This window comes from Trichechus manatus, unplaced genomic scaffold (assembly GCF_000243295.1).
Source record: "Trichechus manatus latirostris isolate Lorelei unplaced genomic scaffold, TriManLat1.0 scaffold00029, whole genome shotgun sequence".
NCBI classification, from domain to species: Eukaryota; Metazoa; Chordata; class Mammalia; order Sirenia; family Trichechidae; genus Trichechus; species Trichechus manatus.
The window spans coordinates 12,815,420-12,840,245 of NW_004443965.1; the positions used below are offsets into that span (position 1 = coordinate 12,815,420).

The 24,826-nt window shown below is 38.5% G+C and overlaps 1 protein-coding gene across 1 annotated transcript in view; it reads right to left on the reverse strand.

The window, feature by feature from the left end:
* Window positions 1–991: 991 nt before the first annotated feature.
* OCLN (occludin) overlaps window positions 992–24,826 on the reverse strand; it is a 52,428-nt gene continuing 28,593 nt past the window's right edge. Inside the window, exons 4-9 of the mRNA XM_023729563.1 lie at window positions 20,238–20,383; window positions 19,386–19,388; window positions 11,558–11,773; window positions 9,432–9,603; window positions 7,100–7,141; window positions 992–5,444 (exon numbers count right to left, since the gene is read on the reverse strand). Of these exons, the coding sequence (XP_023585331.1) occupies window positions 5,343–5,444; window positions 7,100–7,141; window positions 9,432–9,603; window positions 11,558–11,773; window positions 19,386–19,388; window positions 20,238–20,383 (681 nt within the window). The 3' untranslated portion in view covers window positions 992–5,342. The remainder of the gene's footprint in view (window positions 5,445–7,099; window positions 7,142–9,431; window positions 9,604–11,557; window positions 11,774–19,385; window positions 19,389–20,237; window positions 20,384–24,826) is intronic.

Here is a 24,826-nt window from a genome sequence, read left to right on the forward strand (position 1 = left end):
AGAACCAGGAGAGGAATAACACAAAGGAGTTGCAGCAGCTGGAGTTCCTTCCCCCTCAGCATATGCATCCCCTCCGTTGCCTATATTGCTTTGTTGGTACCAAAATCTTCCCATCTGTGCTCTCTCCCATCAAAAATATAAAGAGGGCATCTTGCATAGTAATGGAAAGAGCAGATCTGGATTCAAAGTCAGGCTCTGCCACACTAGCTGGGTGACCTCAAGCAAGTCACAATCTAAGTTTGTGAGCTGATTTATAAAATGGGGGTACCTCCACCTACCCTACAGGCTCTTGTGATAAACAGACGCCACATTATTGAATAGTAGCCACTCAATAACCAGCTCTGTGTATTTCCTCTGGAGCCCTGGTGGTGCAGTGGTTAAGAGCTCAGCTGCTAACCAAAAGGTCGGCAGTTCGAATCCACCAGCTGCTCCCTGGAAACCCTATGGGGCAGTTCTACTCTGCCCCATAGGGTTGCTAAGTTGGAATCTACTCGGTGACAACAGGTTTTCTATTTCCTCCCAGAAGACAAGGTCTTATTGTTTAGTTTCTGTATTTTTCATGTTGTCTTTGCATATAACAAAGTTTAAAAAGGGAAATGAGCATCGCTGATTCTTTCCCAGCGCCACCAGGCTTATATCTTTGCCTCCCTCACATCTTTGAACCAATTTACAGGAATCTCCACACTTTTCCTTTTTTTTTTGTTCTAGTTGACTATCTTAGTCTGAGAATGGAGGCATTCCTATGAGAGAAAGCTGCAACTCCAAGTTTCTCTCTTATAATTCATCATTCTGGGTAGTTTTTTTGTTTTGTTTTTAAGGAAAACCAGGAAAAGGACAGCTAACTCCCCAGTAAATTAAAATTAAAGCATATTTGTGGAGAGGAGGCTGAGTCAGACTTTTCTCACCTGTATAGTTTGTAAAGATCTTAGCCTAAAACAAAACAAAATATGGGTAAATCCATGGTACTTTTGGCATAATTATGAGTGATGCAATATTCTAACTGCACAAAGTGGTAGGATAAAGAAATTCTCTAACCTAGTCTAACATTTCAACTTGTAAAACTAAGGGACAACTAAACAGAATGGAACAATCTGTCCTTTGCCCATGGGTGGCTGGACACAATCCATGCAGTTAGGAAATCAATGAACAGCTTAGCCAGTGGAATCCAGGGCTTCAGACCGGTTCAGTCATGGCTGATGAAGCAAAATTGGAACAGAATTTTTAAAATTCGAGTGAAGTGGAATGATAAGTGGAACAGGAGAAATTACAGATTAAAGCCCTGGAATGGGAGACTCTGAAGAGGTGTAGTGAACCCTTTCAGGAGCCCATATAATTGCCGGGACTGTGGGGAGTGACACGTGGTGGGCCACCATCTTTGGGCATGGCACTGCTGTTTTCAGCTATGCTCTCGAGATTTGGTTGCTATGCAACACATACACTGCCCTTGTTTTCTAAGAGGGAGATTAAGTTTCTCGCAGAGCTTCAACTTGTAATTTTTCCTGTTCTGCTTCACTCACATTTTAAAAATTCGAGTCCATTTGAGTTTTGCTTCACTGGCCTTGACTGAACCAGGCAGAACCAGTTCGAAGGCCTGGTGGAACCAAGCTGAAATACAAAGAGCATGCAATCTGAAAAGAACTGGGAGAGGTGAACCTGTGTATTCCAGTACCTTTAAGTGGAACCTATTTCCACTATTCCAGAAAGAACAAGACTCATTTAAAGCATCCAAAATAGTCTGTAACAGTACCTAATGCTCATCTTGATGTGTAAACTTGATTTGTTCTATCCTTAAAAGCATTTGCTCATCATCTATGAATAGTCACAATGCCAAGCCTAATGCAATATCTTCCTAGAATTCAAAAGCACTTACATTCTGCTCTAGAGTGCACCCAGCACAGATCAAGCATATAGGATGATATATGTACTTTTAAAAACAACTTTTAAAAAAAAACTAAATTGTTTAATGTTTCATCTTCCGGCTTTGGGATATAGGTGGGAAAAGGTAACTATAATTGGCCATATTTATTATTTACTTTTGGGCATACATTGTTCTAAGTTACATATTAACTACTTTCACAACTAAGAGATTAGGTAAAAGTATCTCTTATGGTGAGAAAAAATGAGGTACAGGAACGCTAAGTAATTTGTTCAAGGTCACACTTAAAGTAATTGCTAGAGGGCAAATGAAGAATAGGACAACACACACAAGGAAGAACAAGCAGGTCCTGTAGCAACAACTGCACTTTTTTGGGGGACACCCTTCCACATTGTGTTGCAGTCACAAGGAAACATCCTGATTATTTGTCTATGTTCTTTTTCTAACTCCAAAGTACCATTATTTTAATTTGCTGACAAGGAAACATCCTGGTTATTTGTCCACGTTCTTTAACTCCAAATTATCGTTATTTTAATTTGCTAACACAGTGTTTTCGAAAAACTATCCAAATGATCTAGTCATTTGTTCATGGAAACTGTTCCCATTAACAGAAGAAATGTTACCGATATGAAACACACAAGGAGGAATGATACAGCCCTCCATCAAATTTATCTGTCCTTTCACACAGAGGTGGCAGGGTGTGGTGTAGCGGAATTATGAGCTGCTGAGTTTGAATTGACTCCTCCAGGTGAGCCTTTGAAAAAGTTGAGATGGGAGACATTTCCATTCCAGTGATTAAGTAGGGAGAATGTCTTTGTGTGAGGAACTCCCATAACCCAAACTGTAGCTAAGGTCCCTGGAGCCATGATTAAAGCACTCTTCTGCCTTGACTCCTCTTTCCAGAGACATACCCATTCAGCTCTTTACAGATACTTAATATTTAATATGAGGTATTTTGTGTTCAGGTATTTAAAATCTACTCAAAATTAAAATAGGGTACTTTATTAACATCAACCAGAGCAATCTCAATGATCTAATCCATTAATTTATTAACAAAGTCAACCTAGGATGGAAGTTTAGAACCTAATAGTCAAACAGACTGAGATTCCAGTCCTCAGAGATTAGCCACTTCTAGTGTGTGACCAGGGGCCAGTTGAAACTATCAAATCCTTAGTTTCTTTATCTGTAATATGAGAAAGAGGTAAATAATGGCTTTGTGTCAAAAGATTGTTGTGAGGATTGAGATTTCATACATATACAGTTACATATATAGTTAATATATGAAATATTAACTACTACTATAAATACTAATAATTTTATTTCAAAAAATACAAAGAACATATGACAAAACACTAATGCTTCTTATTTCTGTGTGGTGGGTGCATGTATGTTTATACTTTTCTGCATTTCTTTAAAGATTTCAAATTAAAATATTGATCCTATCCACTTTTAATACATAATCACATATGTAGGGTGGGCATCACTTTATGCAGTGAAACTTTTAGCAGATGACCACATGCTGTCACAACAAACTCCTTGGAATAATGGTTTAAAGCAGAAAGCAGAACCCAGAAAGTCAGAAATGGAAGAAACCTCTGAATTCTAAGCCCCTTATTTTCCAGACTAGGAAACCACCTGAGTGGCTTTTCAAAGTTACATGCAGCTTGTTAATGTCAACACCAAGAGAAACACCTTAGTCCTGATTCTTGAAGTGCTGTTTAGTATAAGTTCCACATTTGAAAACTGATTTTATTTTTTTATTTCCAAGTCCAATTTTATGGCACAATTTTACATTGCGAACCCATAATATTCTCTCCATTCAGCCAAAAAGTTTTGTCTTGTCAGAACACTGGCAAACTTGCCTTCATAAACTAAGTACGTTGACTTCCAAGAACATCGAGTTGGAAATTTAACAGACATAAAAATCAGTTAAGGTGCTCAAGAGTCTTTTCTATCTGGTGTGAATCCAAAAGCTATAAAAAGCATTATTACCTTTTGTATTACTAAGTATTTATAGCATGCAGAAAATTAAGAGTTTCTTCAATTTGAAGAAATGATTCAGTGTTATAATGGAAACATTATTTCTTTAAGTTTGTCTTTGAAAAATCATCCAGACTTGTATATAGACAATTATATACTTAGATGTCTGAATTATATACTAAAGATGAAAGATTATTCTTAAACAGACTTTGATAAAACAAAAACTTTTTATAAGAGTACATTTCTAAAAACTGGGAGGATGATTATAATCACCTTTGTAACTTGGTTAGCTGTATACACAGTATTATCAGCTAATTTTACTTTACTAATAAGAATTTGAATTAAAAAAAATATATGTTGAGATCGAAATAATTCGGTGTTTTATGGCATAGCATTCTATTTCCAGATAAATCAGCCTTCTTATAGCCAAAAGATTGGGAAACTACAACCAGCACAGCACCCAAAATAGCTTAAAACAACAAATATATCTCCTGAGTACAGTTTTCCACAACTTAATATTAACGGCACTAATGACATCAAACAGATATAATACAGAAAGAAAACATCAGGTTTAATACCTTATAAAATATGTACAGAACCTGAACAATTGCTGTAAGATACAACTCAAGTCACAATTGAATTATATATGTAATCAGATACTCAGTTATAATGGAAAAGTCTAATGGGTTAAAAAAAATGTAAACCATAAAAGATAGAAAGTATTTTAAAATACACAACAAAATTCTAACCACTAAGTTTAAATTTTGATTTTATAAAAGTTAAATGTATATTTACAATTTTTAAATTTCACATGTTGGTTAATTTTACATAGTCTTTATTATTAGGACAACACAAAACAAGAAAAAGTTCTTTTTAACCACTTATATAGTCAGTCAGGGAGACTGGTGGAATGCAATATATGCTAGCTAAAATATGAAAGACCGAGGGCTTTATTAGTGGAGTCATATAACAGACTTCACCAAAACTGCATGCTAGCAAACAAGCAGTTTCACTTTAGAGACTTCAATGCAGGGACACAGTTTCCTTATCTGGAAAGGAAGGTTATAAATAGCAGTTATCTGAAGAGTAGTGGGGAGGATTAAATGAGATCACCTATGTGAATGCACTTAAATATCATCATTAAGACACACCCAGGGTGTGAAAGTTCACAGCACAGTTCGCACCAGAACCTTCCTTTAAGATTTAAAAACTTCAAACAGTACTTAGTTCTTAATGCAAGAACCAATGTTTGAAGCATAAAATCCTTAATTGGAGTGTTCAGCCCAGATGATTTTCAAAAGCTATTTATAAAATGTTTCAATACTGATGATATTATAGTGATGATATTAAAGTTCCCAAAACTTTGTAATGATCACAAAGGTTTGACCTCCCAGGTGAAGAGTCCAAAGTCATTTGCCTGATGAGAACATTGCAGAGACATCAGACAGATACTCCTTAATCTCTCAAACAAGGTGACATCTGCGTTCTATGTTTTCCGTTTATCATAATCTCCAACCGTCTTCTTGATGTGTGACAGTTTGCTCTTCAACTGCTTGCAATAATTCCTCTTACTTTTGTAATCTGCAGACTAAAGAGGAAAAAACTGAATCAGATAAATTCAATAAAATAAAAATGGGTCATGTGTTAGCTGCCTGAAAGACAGAGGTGAAAAGAAAAAAAGAGAATACTACTTAGTCAAATAGAGTTGTTGGGAATGTTAAATGAGGCAACATACTTAAGGTACATAGCAGTATTCACTAAGCACACAATTGATTCTCTTTCCTCTATCATATCATCTTAACCTGAGTTTCACAAAGGATATACTCATTTCTAAATATTTGCAAATGACCAAGAATATTTATTGGCCTTTTTTCTAAGACATCATCTAAAATCTCATTAAAATAAAAAACTGGTGACATCATTTGACTTGAGAAAGGAGTATAGTGTGATGGGGTGGGGGTAAGAGAGATAAGAAATTTTACTACATAACCTTTTGAAGTCTGTGTTTAAAATTATGATGTTTTAGGATTTTAAACTGTTTAAAATCTTTTACAAACAAAAAATGTTTTTAAGTCAATAAAGACTGACAATGCCCAGAGTCGGGGGGCTATGGAGCAATAGGAATATACACTGTTTGGTGGGGATGTAAATATAAACTGACACAACCACTTTGGAAAATGGTTTGACAGTATATATTAAGGCCCAAAGACCCTGTAATTTCACTCCCAGGTATATGTACACATGTGCACAGAAAGAACATTTATGAAAATGTTTGTTGTTGCATTACTTACAAAGCCAAAACGTTTGTGGTGTATTCATTAGGAACAACCCAAATGTTCATCAGTAGCAGAATGGATGAATAAGTTGTGTTATACAGCAATAAAACAAATGAACCACAGCTAATGCCACAACATGAATGTACTTCACAAACGTAATACTGAGCAAACGAAGCCACTCAAAATATGCATACTATGTGATTCCATTTATATAAAATTCAAAATTGGCAAACAAAATTTATGATGTTAAAAGTCAGGCTACCCGGATGAACCCTGAAAATATTATGCTGAGTGAAATAAGTCAGTCACAAAGGGACAAATATTATATGACCCAACTTATGTGAAGTATCTAGAATAGGCAGATGCATAGAGACCGAAGTTTATTAGTGGTTACTGGGGGGAAAAGGAAGTCACTGCTGAAGGGCACTGAGCTTCTGTTAATTAAGGGTGTTGGAAACATAGTGGTGATGGCCACGTAACGTGATTAAGGTAATTGATGTCACTGAATGTATGTGTAAAAAATGTTGAAATAGCAAATGTTTTGTTATATATATTTTTATCACAATAAAAAAAAATTCAGGATAGTGGTTACTTTGGGGAGAGGGAAGAAACTGGGAGGAAGTGGGGAGGGTATTGCGAAGAAATTAACTTCTTGATCTGGGTGGCAGTTACACAGGTGTGTGGTCATTTTGTGAAATTTTATCAAGCTGTACACTTATGATTGATGCACTTTTCTTTATGTATACTTCAACTTAAAAAAAAGTTTTTAAATAATCAGCATTGGTTGTAGCTGCAAACCACTGAAGCTAAGGTTCCAACTTCTCAATTACAGTTTTCATCTCACAATTACAGGCCTTCTGTCTATAATCAGGGTATGACAAGGCAGTCACAGCCATTCTAAGGTTAAATGAAAAGCACATAATAGAAAAGTTTTTCCTGAGAGAACCTTACAATCCAGGATACTTACTCCCTTCACTTGCTTCAGTCTATTGTATTCATCAGCAGCAGCCTATTAATGAGAAACACAGAGAATATACACTTAGTAGGGTACTTCTCTCAAGACGAACATTCCTGATGCTATACTTTGGATCTAAAAATGCTGACTTAAGACAAAAAGAGAGGGAATTAAAATAATGAAATTTTAAGGCTGGAAGGTCTGAAGGGATCCGGAGAAGGAACATTTATGACATATTTGTCATGTTCCATTCACATGAGCAAGTAACTATTTGTTCTGCTGCCTCTCATCTCTCCCCAGGCCAGTCCACACGCCAGACACAGGCAAGGTCTTTTCTAAAGCACAGCTCTGATCAGGTTATATCCCACTGTAAAACTTGGCTGAGTTCTCCTTTAACTTCTGTACAAATCTAGTCTCCTACATTTGTAGTCTCCATATCCATCATTTGCCATCCCTTTAAAAACTAGGCACATTAATGCTTCCAGATGTCTGATTGCACACTCCTTACGGCTGTAATCATGCCCCTCCTTTTGTCTGGAGAAATTCTTAACTTCCCCTAAACTCCCCAGGGCCTTGAGCAGGCTTTATGCCTTCCTTGAGCAGTCAGTTACAGTACTTTTGGCACATAATGCAAACACAGCATTTACCACATTGGCTAAGGAGTTTAGATGTCAGTTTCTCTCTTCGAATATGAGCTCAAAATCTTTGAGGGCAGAGACAGGGTTTTGTTTCTCTTTCTAACCTCAGCACTTTCATACTATCTAGGAAAGAATAAGTGATCAATAAACGTTTATTGAATTGAAAGGGTTTATGACAACCCCATACATAAACCATAAAAGAAAACTATACAATCCAACTATATAAGAAACAAATACTTCAATACTGAAAGGCAGATCAACCTTATAGCAAAATGGCAGAGGGCATTTAATCACATTAATATGAATTTCCAATAAAATGAAGTGATGTGAAAGTTTAATTACTAGTATCTAACACACAAGGCAGTAACTTTTCAGGCACATGTTAGTGAGCTGTGGGTCAAATGAGCCCCCTAGTGCATTACTATGGGGAATGCAATTGGTACAAAATTTCTGATGGGTAGTTTTGCAACAATATGGATCCAAAGGTTTATGTTGCATAACTTAATACTCTGGAATTTGTTCTGGCTAGATAAGCAGGCAATTGCACAAAGATGGAAAAGTTCACCAGAGTATTAGTGGTACTACTTGGGGAAGGTCAGAGTGAGACATACCTAAATGTCTATCCACAGAGGATGACTTTTAAGTACGGTACAACCATAAAATTGGATATTATGTAGCTATTTTTTAAATAAGTAGATCTTTATTATTGACATGAAAAGAAAATCATAAGCTATTGTTGAGTAAAAAAGCAGGATATAAGTAGTGATAAAAAGTAAGGAAGTGCTAAAAGAAAAACAAAAATCCCACAATGATGGAGTTATGTCAAAGGGACACAGAAGCCAACTGAAAGAGCTTCCAATGGTCAAAGAACAATCTGAGCATCAAAATAAGTAAAGTAGTACTGGATTATAACCCAAAGTATAAAATAGATATCCATGAGTCCATGGTGATACGAATGATAGAATGAATGACTATATACATACATACATACAAATCTCTTGTGCAGAAGAATTCTAAATAATTTATGTAGATACTCTGCTCTCATGGAGGTGGCACATAACTCCACATTCCTTAAGTGTGGGCTGCACATAGTGACTTCCAAAAAGTACAGTATGGAAAGAGGGAACAAAGAATAACTTTACAATGGAGAAACCTAACAAATACTACTTCAACCAGGTGATCAAGAAAAAAAAAAAGATAATCATAAACTACTACTAAGTTTAAAAAAAAGCAGGAAGGACGTAAGTAAAACATATAAGACGGTTCCACCTCAAAGCCTGTGTGTGTGTATACATGTATATATGCACTCCTGCATGGAAAGGATGTTTTAAAAACTAGTTATTTTGGTGCTATCTGGGTAATGCCATTTAAAATAATTTATTTTTCTGTATATATTTTTGCATTGTTTGAATTTTTTTTACATAAAGAATGAATTATATTTGTAAATAGAAATCATGTTTATAAATAACATGGCTGTTTTCTTTTAAACAGGAAGGGATATATATAGACTATTGCTTTGTCCTCTTATCTGCACTCTTCAATTTGGAAAGACTTATCCAACTCATTTTCAATAGTTCTTCAATGAAATTACAGTTTGATAATTACCAGCAATTTTTTTTTAAATCAACATTAGTATAAAGGATACTGTATCTCTATGGATTAGGATAAAATTCTATGTAATTTATAAATATCAGTTTTGAGATTACCATGTACTCTTCACTTTCTTCTCTATAGTTATCCAACTCTTTATCCAGACGAGAGATTTCTTTACTGATCTCATCAAGTTCTGCTTGTAAGCTCTTGTATTCCTGCAGGCCAATGTCAAAACTTCTCTTGTAGAGTTGTCGCTGTTGATCTGAAGTGATAGGTGGATATTCCCTAAAAATTAAAAGAGAAAATGGTGCATATATATTTTTAGCCATTGCTGTTGAATCGATTCTGACTCATAGCGACTCTACAGGACATAGTAGAACTGCCCCATAGGGTTTTCAGAGCTGTAATCTTTATGGAAGCAGACCACCACATTCTTCTCCCACAGAGTGGCTGTGGGCTCAAACCCTTGACCCTTTGGTTAGCAGCCAAGCACTTTAACCACTGTGCCACCAGAGCTCCTATGTATCCCTAGATGACTTAAAATCCAGTGTTTCTTCCTCAAAAATAATAAAGCTGGCGGGGTATAGAAAATGAGATCCTCTTGTTTTCTTTTTGCTGCTTATGGGGAGAAGAAGGCAGGATGCAAATAAATTCTTTTAAGAATGATTATACATTACTGCTCTTATTTTTTTTGTTTTTTAAAGCAACTATGCCTACGCAATTATTAGAAATAAAGTTGAAAACTATTTATGAAATTTAAGGTTCAAGTCATAGGAACTCATTCCTTTGAATACACAACACCACATGATAATGGAATACTTGTGTTTAAAGTCTTAAAACTGGAATTCTGGAGCATGAAGTATTCTGATTACTGCAGTGACAAAGCAGCTGACTGGCAACCTGGCTGCTTCCTGCTATCACCTAATTTTCAAACTTTTTTTTGAGGGGGAGGGTTTCTTATTTTTCTTAAGTGGAAACAGATTTCTGGTTCTTTGACTATAAAAGTAGAGGTAAAAATGTACATGTATAAAAACATATACTCACTGTAAAAATGCATTCAAGTATGAAGAAAAGCTGAAATCTGTATCATCAACACCTCTCAATATATCAGCTATTCTTTACATATGAACATGATGCTGCTGCCTCACAAACCACTGAGAAAATACTCTGAATTGTTTCACCGGGCTAAGGAGCTTCATAGCAATATGGAATTTCAAATTTTAGGTCTAACAGTCCGTCTAATATCTTCATTTTACAGAGAAGAGAAGTGAAATGATTTGTTCAAAAAGGAAACAAGAATTCAGGATTCCTAAAAGTTTTCTGTTAAATTTTCCTTCTAGATACAAGCTATGCAAATATTTCCCAGACAGATGGCTGAACTAGGCCAATGACTCTTGAGGGGAAGGGGGAAGATGAGTTATCAGAATCACCAGTGAGTATGGGGGTGTCAAGCTATCCGTGTCCACTCATTCCTCCCAACACCTTAAGAAGCAACGGTTTGGTTAGCCACTGTTTCTGATTTGTGTCCTATTCCTCAAAACACTTAGGTATAAAAAGGCTACATATCACACCTGAGTATAGTTTGAGATGGTGGATTAGAATAAAACCGCTGACACAGAAAGGAACTTAACCACAACCTCGGCCAGAACAGTACATTGTTACCTCAACTGTTTATAAAACTTTACCAAAGTTCTTTGGATTAAACTTTTAAAAAGAAACTCTGTTACTGAATTGTACATGTAGAAATTGTTGAAATAGAGTACATTTGTTTAGTATATTGTCACCCAATTTTTTTTTTAAGAGAGAAACTCTGGTCTTAGCATGACAGCTTAACTTAAGAGTAATTGCCAAGGAAAGCCATAGTACTGGTCTGGGAATCTGATAATCAGTAACTTCTTTATGTAAAACAAAGTTCCCTATACTTGTATTTATCTGAAAGACTTTTCTTGGGTGACTTTTGGAAGAGGCAAGAGCACTGGTGAAGTTTATCAGCCATTTGGTGGGGAAGCTGAAAATGATTTTAAGACGTGGTTATAGCCAAATACATCCCCCCGCCCCGCCACCTCAGTCATTACTATGAAAGATTACTGGGGGCACAGGTTGTCTCCAGTCCTGTTTGGCAGAGAATGAGACTACATCATGGACTCGGCTTTGGAGGCAACAACTCCAAATCTGGCTGGCCCATGTTAATAATCAGAATGGGAAAGTGGCTCCAGCAAGAAGAGTGCTGACTCAGTACCTGAACCAGTCCTCCTCCAGCTCATCGCACGACTCGCCGCCTGTTGTATAGTCTGTGTCATAGTGGTCTTGTTCTGTTCTACTTGACTTCCCTGCTCTTCCCTTCGTGGAAGCCACTTTTGAAGGTGACTCAAAGTTACCGCTGCTGCTGTTACGAGGCTGTCTGTAGTCATCCACAGGTGAAGTCAGGGGAAGCTCCTGAGCCACCTCAGGCACCCTAATAAAACAGGAATCATTTTCCAGTGACTACCGGGTACACTACAATCCTCTGCCAGTGCACTGTAACCACGACAACCAGCAACAATAACACCAAGAGACATCCACATGTAGGTGAACTCATTCAAGGAGTTCATATCTTCAACACTGAGCAGATCCCTAGTTTCCTGTATTTGATTTAGCGCCAGCTCAGTCCTCTAATACACACCAGCAGCTTTAAGGTTCTGATTTAACCATTCTTTATAAAACGGATCAAAGATTTCATTTTTGGAAGTTCCAACTGACTTGGAAGAGGTGTTTATCTGACCCGTGCCAGATACTTACTACGCAGAAGGCTGTCAAGAAATAACAATCATGATTCTTTTCTACATGTTCTTCCAGTTCCAAGAAATTCTGAGTAGGGAAGAGGAATGCACTTACATATCTACCTCTGGAAGCCTGACTCTCAAACAAGTTCTTTGAAAGACTTTGTAAAATAAAATGTATTTTAGACTACCATATATCAATTCTCTTTTCCAGATGAAATATTTAAAAATCTAAAAAAAGGTAAAAGCTTTATATTTTAATGAATTAAAGAGCTCATTAAGGATTCTTTGTAAATTGCTATATTAATCCTGAAGCCATGTAGAATGGATGAAATGGAAGTTTCCCTTACACTTACTATTTTTCTAATGTAACTGTTTAATATTGTATCAGATTTTTAATTGTATGTAATATTTCTGCTACAAGCATGAAAACTAAGTCTAACACAGGGATAAAATTCCAGGTGTTGTTATTATGTGGCAACTGTAAACTACTACTGACTAATAGAAATGCAAAGCTTAAGTTTCCTGTGTAGCAGAGCTAAACCAAAACCCGTTGCAGTTGAGTCGGTTTCGACTCATAGCGACCCTACAGGACAGAGCAGAACTGCCCCATAGGGTTCCCAAGAAGCAGCTGGTGAATTCGAACTGCCGACCTTTTGGTTAGCAGCTGAATGCTTAACCACTACACCACTAGGGCTCCGCAGTAGAGCTAAAGAAGGACAAAAACAGAAAATGAAAGACCAAAGAAAGGGCCCGAGGGTTGCCAAGCCTTAGCCTTGCTATTTAAAACAAACAAAACAACAACAACAACAAAAAACTCAGTTGCTATTGAGTAGGTTCCAACTCATAGGAACATCTAAATCAACTATTGAAAATGTCCAGAGCAAAAAAAGAGTTTAGACCTTTTTTTCCCCCTTACTGCTTTCAATTTACAGCAACTGTATTGACCAGGTTTATTCTCTGTTTTCTTAGTAATCCAGAGCCACTTGATTCTGTCCTCAGAGTCTTAGATTTCTAATTACACTTGTTAATTTCTTGTAGACCCTAAAGCTTTGGGTTCTGTGTAGTTGGAGGTGGGGTGGTATTTATTTCTTCTAAGTTTATTCAGGTAATGTAGCTTTGTAGGCTATGTTAATACTGCTTCTAATGGAATGTGACTTTCTCCATGAACAATGATTAACAAGTTCCTTGACACGCTGCCAGAACTGCCAGGTACTATACTCTTTGCTTCGAGGTAATAGAACAAATGGGGCCAGCGGCCAGGTGGGGAGGAAGCTAATGAGCAAAACAAAATAGAAAAACAAAACATAACCAAAACACAAAAGAACTAATTAAAGTGGCCTCCTGCCTTAATTTTATGATCTTAGATACATACTGATATTAGAAATCCTTACCTTGCAAGTAAAGTATATGTAGGTGAAGAGTTAGGGAATACATGGATTCTCAACAACCTTTAAACCTATTTTTAGACATAAGTCCTACCAAAAATCTGTACAGTTCGGAAAAAACAACCACCCCTATACTGCTTGGCTCCCCTCTTCACTCATATGCATTCCTGACCTCGTTGACTCAGGTCCAGAAGCCTGCCCTTTTGTAGCTTTTTAATTCATTCTTTTTTCTTCTTTATTCATTTGTTTTGTTCTCCCTTCCCCCTACACACACACACACCTGTGCTGCTTCTATCTTGCCCTAACTCTCAGTGTAGTCATTGTGCACTGTCTTCCACCCCTGCTAAACTGAAACCTAGATGAGAACATGAACTTGGTATTCCCCGGGGCATCTGGCCAACTATTGTTCATGGCAGGTAGGTGTTCAAGATAATTACCGAACTGATTCACAAGGGTCCTCCTTTTCTGATAACACACATTATCAGTGAGGGAGGGGAAACACTACATAATCAACATCAGTGCTATGACTAAATGACGTCCATTATTTTACGTGGCATTTTAGAACATTTTAGGGCATATTCAAACCTTGACAATCAGAGAAATCTATCATCCCAACCTCAGGGATGACAGGGACTTAAAAAGGGCCAGTCAGAATCCCTCCAGTAGATTTGATAGGTAAGCTTTGGAAAAGGAATTGTTTTCTGAATCCTGAGCTACAGCATCAGTGGAGCTGGATGAATGTGGATGGCCATCTTGCCACAACAGAAGCTGGACTGAGAATAAGGTCAACATACCAAGAGAAGAGAGCTTGAAAGAGTCCTGATTATCTTCTGAGCCTCTGGATCATGCCATATGTAAAATAAGATCAATTCTTGAGCCTTATGTGAGCCAGTGATTTCCTCTTTTAGCTTAGTTTGAGCTGGGCTTCTCTAACTTTTATACCTTGTATAACTTTTATACCTTGTATAAAAGTCCTAATAGATTATCCTATCAGCCTAGTACTACCAAACAATGGTCTCATTTGGCATTCTAATTAAGAGTCAGCTTGCCTTGATAGCTTTACATCATGGGAACATTCAACTTCCTATGTCTTGATTTATAAAGGTTAATTCACCCTAGGGGTAAAACAGGATACTAGGCAGTATACTTGCGGTATGATGAATTGCTTTTATACGGCCTTTCTCATCATGGTCTTGTGACTCCTACAAAATGACTGGGTGGGACTATGCAAAAAAGATCTTGTGGCCTACCAAGGGGATTGAACAGCTTGCTAATAATGCAAATAAGGTGAATGGAACCCCTGCAGGGGTGGGATCATGCAAATAAGGTGTATGGAACCCTAATGAGGGGATTGGTCAGTTTTGCCATTGTGCTAGGCTTAAAAGAGAGCCAATCCCAGAGCAGAGGGGGGCCCTCACTACCACCAGGAAGAAGAGACAGGAGCAGAGCGTATCCTTTGGACCCACGGTCCCCGTGCTAAGAATCTTCTAAATCCAGGAGACAGAGAGAGAAAGCTGTAACACCAAAAATGGCACAAGACAGTGAGAAGCAGTGGAAGAGAAACAGTGGCAGCAGAACCAGGAGACTGGCGTGAGATGGTGCAGTGGGCTTCCCAGCTCACAGAGCAAGGTGGCTACAGTGGGCATGCCGACCCACGGAGCAAGAGAGCTGAGCACCTTCAGGTCAAGGCTTCCTGGCAGAGTGGGGTGCCCTCAGGCACTTACTGGCGAAGCTAAAGAGCTTTATAACACTTGTCTGAGCAGGGAGAGGCTAGGCTGGCCCAAGAGGCCTGAGGGGCCAGAGAGAGGCCTGCCTGTGGATATGGCTGAGAAGAGGCTGTCTTGATTGAAGTCGTTCCTGATCCTGAACTGTAACCTGTTACTTCCCTAATAAACCCCATAATTATGAGTATTGTCTGTGAGTTCTGTGTGGCCACTGCAACAAATTATCAAATCCAGCAGAGAAGTAGGGAATGCTGTGAGAGGGATGGCTGGTGTCGGAATCGGTAAAAAGGTTGGAGAGAGGATGTATGTCTGACTTTTGCTTCACAGGAATCAGCTTTGGGCTGACACTGATGGTGATTCTCTTTCCTCCACATCCTGAAGTCAGAGGAGGTCAGATGCCCCTGTGCTGCCATTTTTACAGTACCTAATAGGGTTCTCCCAAATTGACTTAGAAAAGGTACAGAAGCAACCATCTTCAGTTAAATTCTCATCTCTTCTAATCTAGGGTTATTTTATTATTATTTTTATTGTACTTTAGATGAAGGTTTACAGAACAAGTAGTTTCTCATTAAACAGTTAGTACACATATTGTTTTATGACATTGGTTAATAACCCCACGACATGTCCACACTCTCCCTTCTCGACCTTGGGTTCCCTATTACCAGCTTTCCTGTCCCCTCCTGCCTTCTAGTCCTTGTCCCTGGGCTGTCATGCCCCATTAGTCTCGTTTTGTTTTATGGGGCTGTCTAATCTTTGGCTGAAGGGTGAACCTCAGGAGTGACTTCATTACTGAGCTAAAAGAGTGTCCAGGGGCCATACTCTGAGAGTTTCTCCAGTCTCTGTCAGGCTAGGAATTCTGGTCTTTTTATGTGAGTTAGAATTTTTTTCTACATTTTTCTCCAGCTCTGTCTGGGACCTTCTGTTGTGATCCCTGTCAGAGCAGTCAGTGGTAGTAGCCGGGCACCATATAGTTGTACTGGACTCAGTCTGGTGGAGGCTGTGGTAGTTGTGGTCCATTAGTCTTTTGGACTGATCTTTCACTTGTATCTTGTTTTCTTCATTCTCCCTTGCTCCCAAAGGGATGAGACCAGTGGTGTATCTTAGATGGCTGCTCACAGGCTTTTAAGACCTCAGACGCTACTCACAAAAGGTAGAATGTAGAACATTTTCTTTATAAACTATGTTATGCCAATTGAGCTAGATTTTCCCCGAGACGATGGTCGCCACAGCCCTCAGTCCAGCAATTCGATCCCTCGGGGAGTTTGGTTGTGTCTATGGAGCTTCTATGACCTTTCCTTGTTCAAGTTGTGCTGGCTTCCCCAGTATTGTGTACTGTCTTAACCTTCACCAAAGTTACCACTTATCTATTGTCTGTTTAGTGTCCCCCCCCCCCACCTCTCCCCTCCCTCATAATAGGGTTATTTTTAATTAGCAGACTGCCTTGAAATTCTAAGGTATAGAATATTATGATGAGCAAAAGAAGGCAGACGTGAGAGTAACTACAATATGATTTCATTTTATCAAATAAAATAATATTCCAAGAATAGTCTAAACTAATAGATGGTTATAGGTGTCAAAATAGTTTTTACCTCAAGAGGAATGAGTATTGACAGAGAATAGGTTTGGAATTTCTATCTTGGAGTGCTGGTGATTATCTGAATGTTCACAAACGTGAAAACTTATCAAGCTGTATACTCAAGATTAGTGCTCTTTATGGAATGTATGTTATGCTTTGGGGGAAAAGTCTTAGTATTTAAGGTACCTCATCCTTAACAGGGACCTTAGACACAATGGTCTCCATTATTTAATTCCTACTCTATCCAATACAATAGCAAGGAGGAGAGAGGTGCTCATGGCATTAACTAAGCACCTTTAAGAAAGACAGGCTATGCTTTATTACCCATCTATTCCCATCCAAATGGATGTCCTCTGAATTCTCAGTACCCTTCTACGGACAACACTTGACATTTTCTATTACAAAATCCCTAGAGCTGTAAATTGCTCCCATTATTACCCCATGTGTCAGGAACTGTGAGAGATACCATCTCGTTCATATCCCTTAGCGCCACCACTTCTTCTGGTTCTAAAACTAAGCACCATATTTGCATTTTCTAGACCTTCAAAAAAGTTCTGGGGTGTACGCTGGGAGTATAAACTGGTACAGTCCTATGGAGTTCAATTTGACTACATTTATCAAAACAACAAATACACATTTCCTTTAACCCAGCAATTCTGCTTCTAGTATTTTTCCTCCTGATATAGTCACATATGTGTGAAGTGATAAACATGCAAGATTACTCCCTGCAGCATTGTTCATAATAACAAAACGTTAGGAAAAGTGTGCATTGAAATAGGACTGGTAAAATAAATTACAGAATATCCATTCAATAGAATATTATGCAGCTATAAAATAGAATCAGTAAACTCTTTGTATACTGATATGGACAATCTCAAAGATATATAGCTAACAATCTGTTTCATATGTTAGTTTCTTTCTTTTTTTTTTTTTAAGGAAAAACAAGAATCAATATATACATCTGGCCAGCATATTTATAAAACATCTCTGGAAGGATATTAAAAAACAAAACAAAACTGGTAACCCTGGTTGCCTCTTAGGACAGGAGTCAGGCAGCTGGGTATAAAAGGTACTCTTTCGTACCTTTAAAATTTCATACTATACAAATATATTGGCTTATTCAAGAAAAAGTAAGGCTTTAAAATTACTTTAAATAAATTTGTGAAAATATTTTCTTGGTTTTCATGAAAAAGGTCAGCATCCTCGTAAGGTTTATGTAACCATGCAGACCTTACAATTTAGAGGCAGAGCTGGTCAAAAGATGCATTCTAGGTATTTATTTTGTATGCTGAAAGGTCATTCAAATTACACCTTAAAATTTTTAGAAGGACTGCCTCTCTACTGTGTACCTTTGCCCCTAATAGCCTCGATGCTTTAGTTTTTGTCAAAATCCAAAGAGAAGAAAGGAGTACAGAGAGAACACCCTTGTTCCAAATTATTCACGACTGAAATCAACCCAGAAGACGGGAAGGGGAGGGGTGGTGCTAAAGGGTATGAATGAACAAGGTAAACTCTGAAGACCAAAACAAAACATATGGGGGTTAAGGCAGACTGCCAGTCTGTTCAGTTTCCAAATTCCATTCCAGTGTAATAATAAAGCCTATTGTCTTCAAGGAGCCCTGGTGGTGCAGTGGTTAAGAGCTCAGCTGCTAATCAAAAGGTCACCAGTTCCAATCCACCAGAGCTGCTCCCTGGAAACCCTATGGAGCAGTTCTATGGGTTGGAATCAACTTAATGGCAATGGGTTTGGTTTTTTGGTTATTGTCTTCAAACTTATTCCATAATTAATTCAGCTGCTAGTATCATCTTACTGGCATTTTAAGTCAGAACTACTATGCACTCAGGTAGTGGGGGTGGGAAGATAGGGGGTAAAACTTTGAAATAAAAAATCTTTCCAGTGGACACACCTTTAACTCAGAACAATCAAGCTATCTAAAGGGAAGATTTGTTTGGTCTCCAAAGGGATTTGGAGTTCCAGAATTATATATTGTTGTTGTGTGCCACCAAGTCAATTCCAACTCATAGCAACCCCACATGATAGAGTAGAACTGCCCCATAGGGTTTTCTAGGCTGTGATCTTTATGGAAGCAGAGTGCCATGTCTTTCTCCCACGGAGCCGCTGGATGGGTTCAAACTGCCTACCTTTCAGTTAGTAGCCAAGTGCTTAACCACTGTGCCACCAGGGCTCCTTAGAATTATATATGTTGTCATTGTGTGCCGTCGAGTCGATTCTGACTCACGGCGACCCTACAGAACTGCCCCATAGGGTTTCAAAGGCTGTAATCTTTATGGAAGCAGACTGTCACATCTTTCTACCATGGAGTGGCTAGTGGGTTCAAACCGCCGACCTTTTGATTAGTGGCTGAGCACTTAAACACTGCGCCACCAGGGTTCCTTAGAATTATATACAGGAGCTCTAATTTATCATCCTTATGCATAAATTATATCAAAGTCCTTAACAATATCTCCAACATCCTTCTCTCACTATCGTTCATTAGGTTGAATCAGATTGGGCTTTGGGTAAACTAAACCCACAATGGGGATATCATTTCAATAAGCATAATTGCATCTGCTATAGGCCAGACACTCACTGGGAGGTATTTTACATTACATAAAATACAAACTACATATAAAACAAAACCTAGAGGCATTATCAGTTGCATATATTCTCCAGCAACATGGAAGGCATAGTACAGCAGCCTGGCAAATGAGATGCCAGAATTGCTGACTTCAACATGAAGTCTTCTAGTTTAAAAGATGGACAGGGTTGATCAACAAGCATCTCCCTATTCTACTAAGAAGATCTAATAAATAAAGGCAGAAGGAGACTGAGAATCACGCTTAGTTCTGCTATCAATCAGTAACTTTGTTTCATCCACACCTAAACCTCAAAACCAGAAACAGAAAAGAGAGCACAAAGACAGCCACATTTCTAGAGTGAAAGGACCCAACCCTGCCTTTCTCTATTAAACCAAAACAACAACAAAATCAAACCCATTACAGTTGATTTCAACTCATAGCGCCCTAAAGGACAGACGAGAACTGCCCCAAAGGGTTTCCAAGGAGCGGCTGGTGGATTCAAACTGCCGACCTTTTGGTTAGCAGCTGAGCTCTTAGCCACTGTGCCACTAGGGCTCCCTCTGTTAAACCACAAGTGAAAAGAAGCATTTTCAGTTTAGAAAGGAAGAAGGCCCCACCAACTCACAACCCCATCCTCCTCATCCTGGTCTTGGAACTAGCCCTAGCTTCTACATAAAATGCAAAGATCAGTCTTCAGCTTTAACACAGTTGGATATTTTTAAAGCAGAATTAATGGCACAAGATACTACTTACGGTGTTGATTTGTAGGAAGAATCTGGGTAGGACCGCTTGTCATTCACTTTACCATTGAAAGAATATACCATGGAACTGTCAACTCTCTCCACAGTTGGATATTTTTAAAGCAGAATTAATGGCACAAGATACTACTTACGGTGTTGATTTGTAGGAAGAATCTGGGTAGGACCGCTTGTCATTCACTTTACCATTGAAAGAATATACCATGGAACTGTCAACTCTCTCCACATAGTCAGATGGTGGTGGGGGCATGTCTTGTGTGCCTGCAGAAACATTTTTAACCTAAAGAAACAGCCCCAAGAGACATAGGTATTATTTAGCCTATAATTTAAAAGGGGAAGAAATGCAAGAAAAATATAACATATAGAAAATTACCATCTAACGTTTATTGGGCTTATTAAATACAAGCAACCTGCAATGAATGCCTTTTTATATCAGTCAAATCAGCATTTTTACAAACACATAAAAGGTGTTATTCCTAGTTTAACAAGACCAGAATGCATTACAAAGAAAAATCTTGATTATCTGATTTTCATCCTGATGTGATTAAAACCAAAAAACCAAACTCGTTGCTGTCGAATCAATTCCAATTCATAGCAACCATACAGAACAGAGTAGAACCGCCCCACAGGATTGCCAAGGTGTGGCTGGTGGATTTGAACTGCTGACCCTGCTCTTAACCACTCTGCCACCAGAGCTCCCCTGATGTGATTAGGTGTAATAATTATCCACAGTAATTGCCCCATCTTCCCTCCCTCTACCCATTAGGATGACCAGTCTCATTTTATCTAGGGTTAGGCCCCAAGCCCTGGTGGCACAGTGGTTAAGCACTTGGCTGCTAAGCTAAAGGTCAGTGGTTCAAACACACCAGCTACTCCATGGGAGAAAGATGTGGCAGTCTGCTTCCATACAGGGTCACTATGAGTAGGAATCAACTTGATGGCAATGGGTTTGTTTTTTGGGGGGAGGGGTTAGGGCCTGGGAATTTGCATTTCTTACAAGCTCCCAGTTAATACTGATGCGCTGGTGTCTGGGCACTACACTGGAAAAACCACTAATCTAGGACAAAGGTCACTGGCTCTTCTTAATTGATGAATTCATTCCTCCCTAAACATAAAATGTTAAAACCCCAGAAGAAATTAAGCAGCTCGAACTGATTTTTGCTATAGCTCTTTAATGAGAGAGCTGTTTATTCTTCCTTAATGTACATTCTCAATGGTTCTGTCATTTATAGCCTACACAGTACAGTCACATTGTTGCCTTCCTTTCTACTTTCCTTCTGACTCCATTCTGATCTGTAAGTGAATTCGTCCTAGAGAAGTAACAAGCTCTTGAAATTATGCCTTGTTAAATATGAAAAGCACAGCCACCTAGACGCGTAACATAAAGTCTGTTAGATTTCATGTAGCAGACCCAACATTTTAAATTTCATCTAAAAATCTTGAAACTATTACATACTACTTTGCAACTGGTAAAAAAAAAAAAAGTTAATGAAGTGCTAAATCCAAATAAATCATTGAGTTATTTTAACATAAAGGAATAGAAACAAGGTAGAAAATAAAAATATTCCACAAATTATTTCTCTGAAATAGAATAACTTTTCAATAGCGGAAGTAGTACTGCTTTAGTTAGTGATAAGAACAATGGCATCAGATTGCCTGGGCTCACCCAGATCTGACAACTAAAAGTTCCATAAAGCCTCAGTCTCCTGCAAAAAAACTATGTACTCCATAAAGTGTTTTTTTTTTTTTAATTTTATTGTGCTTTAGATGAAAGTTTACAGCACAAATTAGTTTCTTATTCAAACATTTACGCCCAAATTGTTTTGTGACATCGGTTGCAATCCCCGCAATGTGTCAGCATTCTCCCCCTTTCTACTCCGGGTTCCCCGTGTCCGTTCATCCAGTTTTCCTGGCCCTTCCTGCCTTCTTCCATAAAGTTGTTTTGACGATTAAATGAGATGACAAGGTATCAATCACATTTAAGCACAGTGCCTTTTGAACACAGTAAAAACTCAGGAAACACCAGATTCTGGAATATTGCCATTGGATCTGATCAAAGAATTTTATAAGTATCTGAAGGTGACCGCAGACTTTTATTTGGATTATTTTGTTATTGTAAGCCCTTGCAACTAGGTTCAGCATTAATATAATGTATTTCCCTGCAATACACACACCTTACACCTCTGGATTTTTCATTCTATGTAGCATCAAAATATGGCAGGCTCCTTTCCTGACTATCCCTGCAATATTAAATACCAAAAGATATTTACTCCTCAAAGTACATAGAGATATTCTCGATTGTTTATTATTCCCGAGAGTCAGAAAGGAATGGAATAATTTTCCTCTGAAAGTGGAATTTGGCAGCAACTGGGAAACCACTGGGTGGGTTGCCAGGGAGTGTACTTAGATCCCACCACAGGGGACGAGGTAAGAATCATTCTTGGCTCCCACTGAATTCCTTTGTTGTTAGCTGCTGTGGAATCCAACTCATGGCAACCTCATGCACAACAGAATGTCTTAGTCTGGCAGCTCTCTGCTGAAACCTATTCAGCATCAGATTCCTTAAAAAAAAAAAAAAAAAAAAAACCTTCGCCATCGAGTTGATTCTGACTCATAGCAACCGTATAGAACAGAGCAGAACTGCGCCATAGGATTTCCAAGGCTATAATCTTTACAGAAGCAGACTGTCACATCTTTCTCCCTGCAGAGAGGCTGGTAGGTTTGAACTGCCAACCTTTTCGTTAGTAGCCAAGTGCTCAACCACTGCCTCACACCAGGGCTTCTTATCAGTTCTCTCAGGATATTACAAATCACTAAGCTTCACAGGCAAATACTTGGCCAAAGGTCTGTTCTTATTCTGGAGGTCTCATCAGAATTTTAAAATACCTCTTTTTAAAAGAAACTTATTTTACACTTCTCCAGGCTTTTCCCCACTCCAACATTAGCAGCAGTTGCAAAGCTCAAAGCTTTCGGATGTCCTACTGACTTTGGCAAGTGGGAAACCCAAAGTTTCAGAAATAAGATGCCTCGTGTCCTTGTAGAGACTTATCAGTGCCTGGAATGCACTTTTCTTTACCAGTTAATCCCTAATGGGCTTCAAGTCTTGGCCAAAGTACACCACCTTCTAGAGGCCTTCAACACAAGCCTCTGCTGGGCAAGGCACCAAGCACCTGTGCATACAAACCTCTCACCAGAGCGCTTACATATCACAAGCAATTGCTTTGTTGTTGTTGTTAGATGCCAAGCAGTCAATTCCGACTCATGGTGACCCATGTGTGCAGAGTGGAACTGCTCCATAGGGTTTTCAAGATTGTGACCTAGAACAACTGCTTACTCACAGTATAGTCATTTGTTCATATATCTAATTATTCCATTAGATGGTGGACTGCTCTTAAAGCCACCACCCCTGCTTGATTACAGTGTGTCAAATACTGAACTAACAGGTCATTGCGTAGGCACAATCTTACAGGTAAATATTATTCTCTTTTCAGATATGAGGAAGCTGTGGCTCAGGGAGTTAGACAAGTTGCCCAAGGACTTAACACCTAAAAAGTGATAATGTGGGATTTAAATAAGGACTAAGCCGAAAGTCTCTGCTACCAGTTCACTGCCTCCCACTGGGCAGTCTTCTACATTCTTCCTCTTTGAGTCTCCAAAGCCTAACACTGTGTCTGGAATGAATTAGGAACCCAGAATTTGCTGAACAAATAAAGGTTACCTTATTTATTACTGATCTACTTCTGTGTTGTGTATACCCAAGCATCTTGTCAAATGAGCCACTCTGAGATGACCTTTATCTCTAAGGGTCAAGCAGAAATGGGCTAGCTCACCATTGACTCCGTCCACCAGCACAGGTCTTCATTACTTAAACTTTTATTTTATATATCTGCATAAAAAATCCCAAGCCAGAAGAGGCCCCAAATAAGTAAAGCATTACTCAAGAAGAAGAACAAAGTGGGAGGCCTCACACTACCTGATTTTAGAACCTATTATATTGCCATAGTACTCAAAACAGCCTGCTACTGGTGCAACAACAGATATATAGACCAATGGAACAGAATTGAGACTCCAGACATAAATTCATCCACCTGTGAGCAGCTGATATTTGACAAAGACCCAAAGTCCATTAATTGGGGAAAAGACAATCTCTTTAACAAATGGTGCTGGCATAACTGGATATCCATCTGCAAAAAACTGAAACAAGACTCATACCTCACACCACACACAAAAACTAACTCAAACTGGATCAAAGACTTAAATATAAAATCAAAAATGATAAAGATCATGGAAGAAAAAATACGGACAGCGCTAGGAGCCCTAATACATGGCATAAACACAATACGAACCATAACAGTGCACAAGCATCAGAAGAGAGATTAGATAAATGGAAGCTCCTAAAAATCAAACACTTATGCTCATCAAAAGACTTCACCAGAAGAGTAAAAAGACAACCTACAGACCGGGAAAAAATTTTTGGCTACGACGAATCCAATCAGCGTCTAATCTCTAAAATCTACAAGATACTGCAAAACCTGAACAAAAAAAAAGACAAATAACCCAATTAAAAAATGGGCAAAGGATATGAACAGGCACTTCACCAAAGAAGATATTCGGGTGGCTAACAGACACGTGAAGAAATGCTCACGATCATCAGCCATTAGAGAAATGCAGATCAAAACTACAATGAGATATCATCTCACCCCAACAAGGCTAGCATTAATCC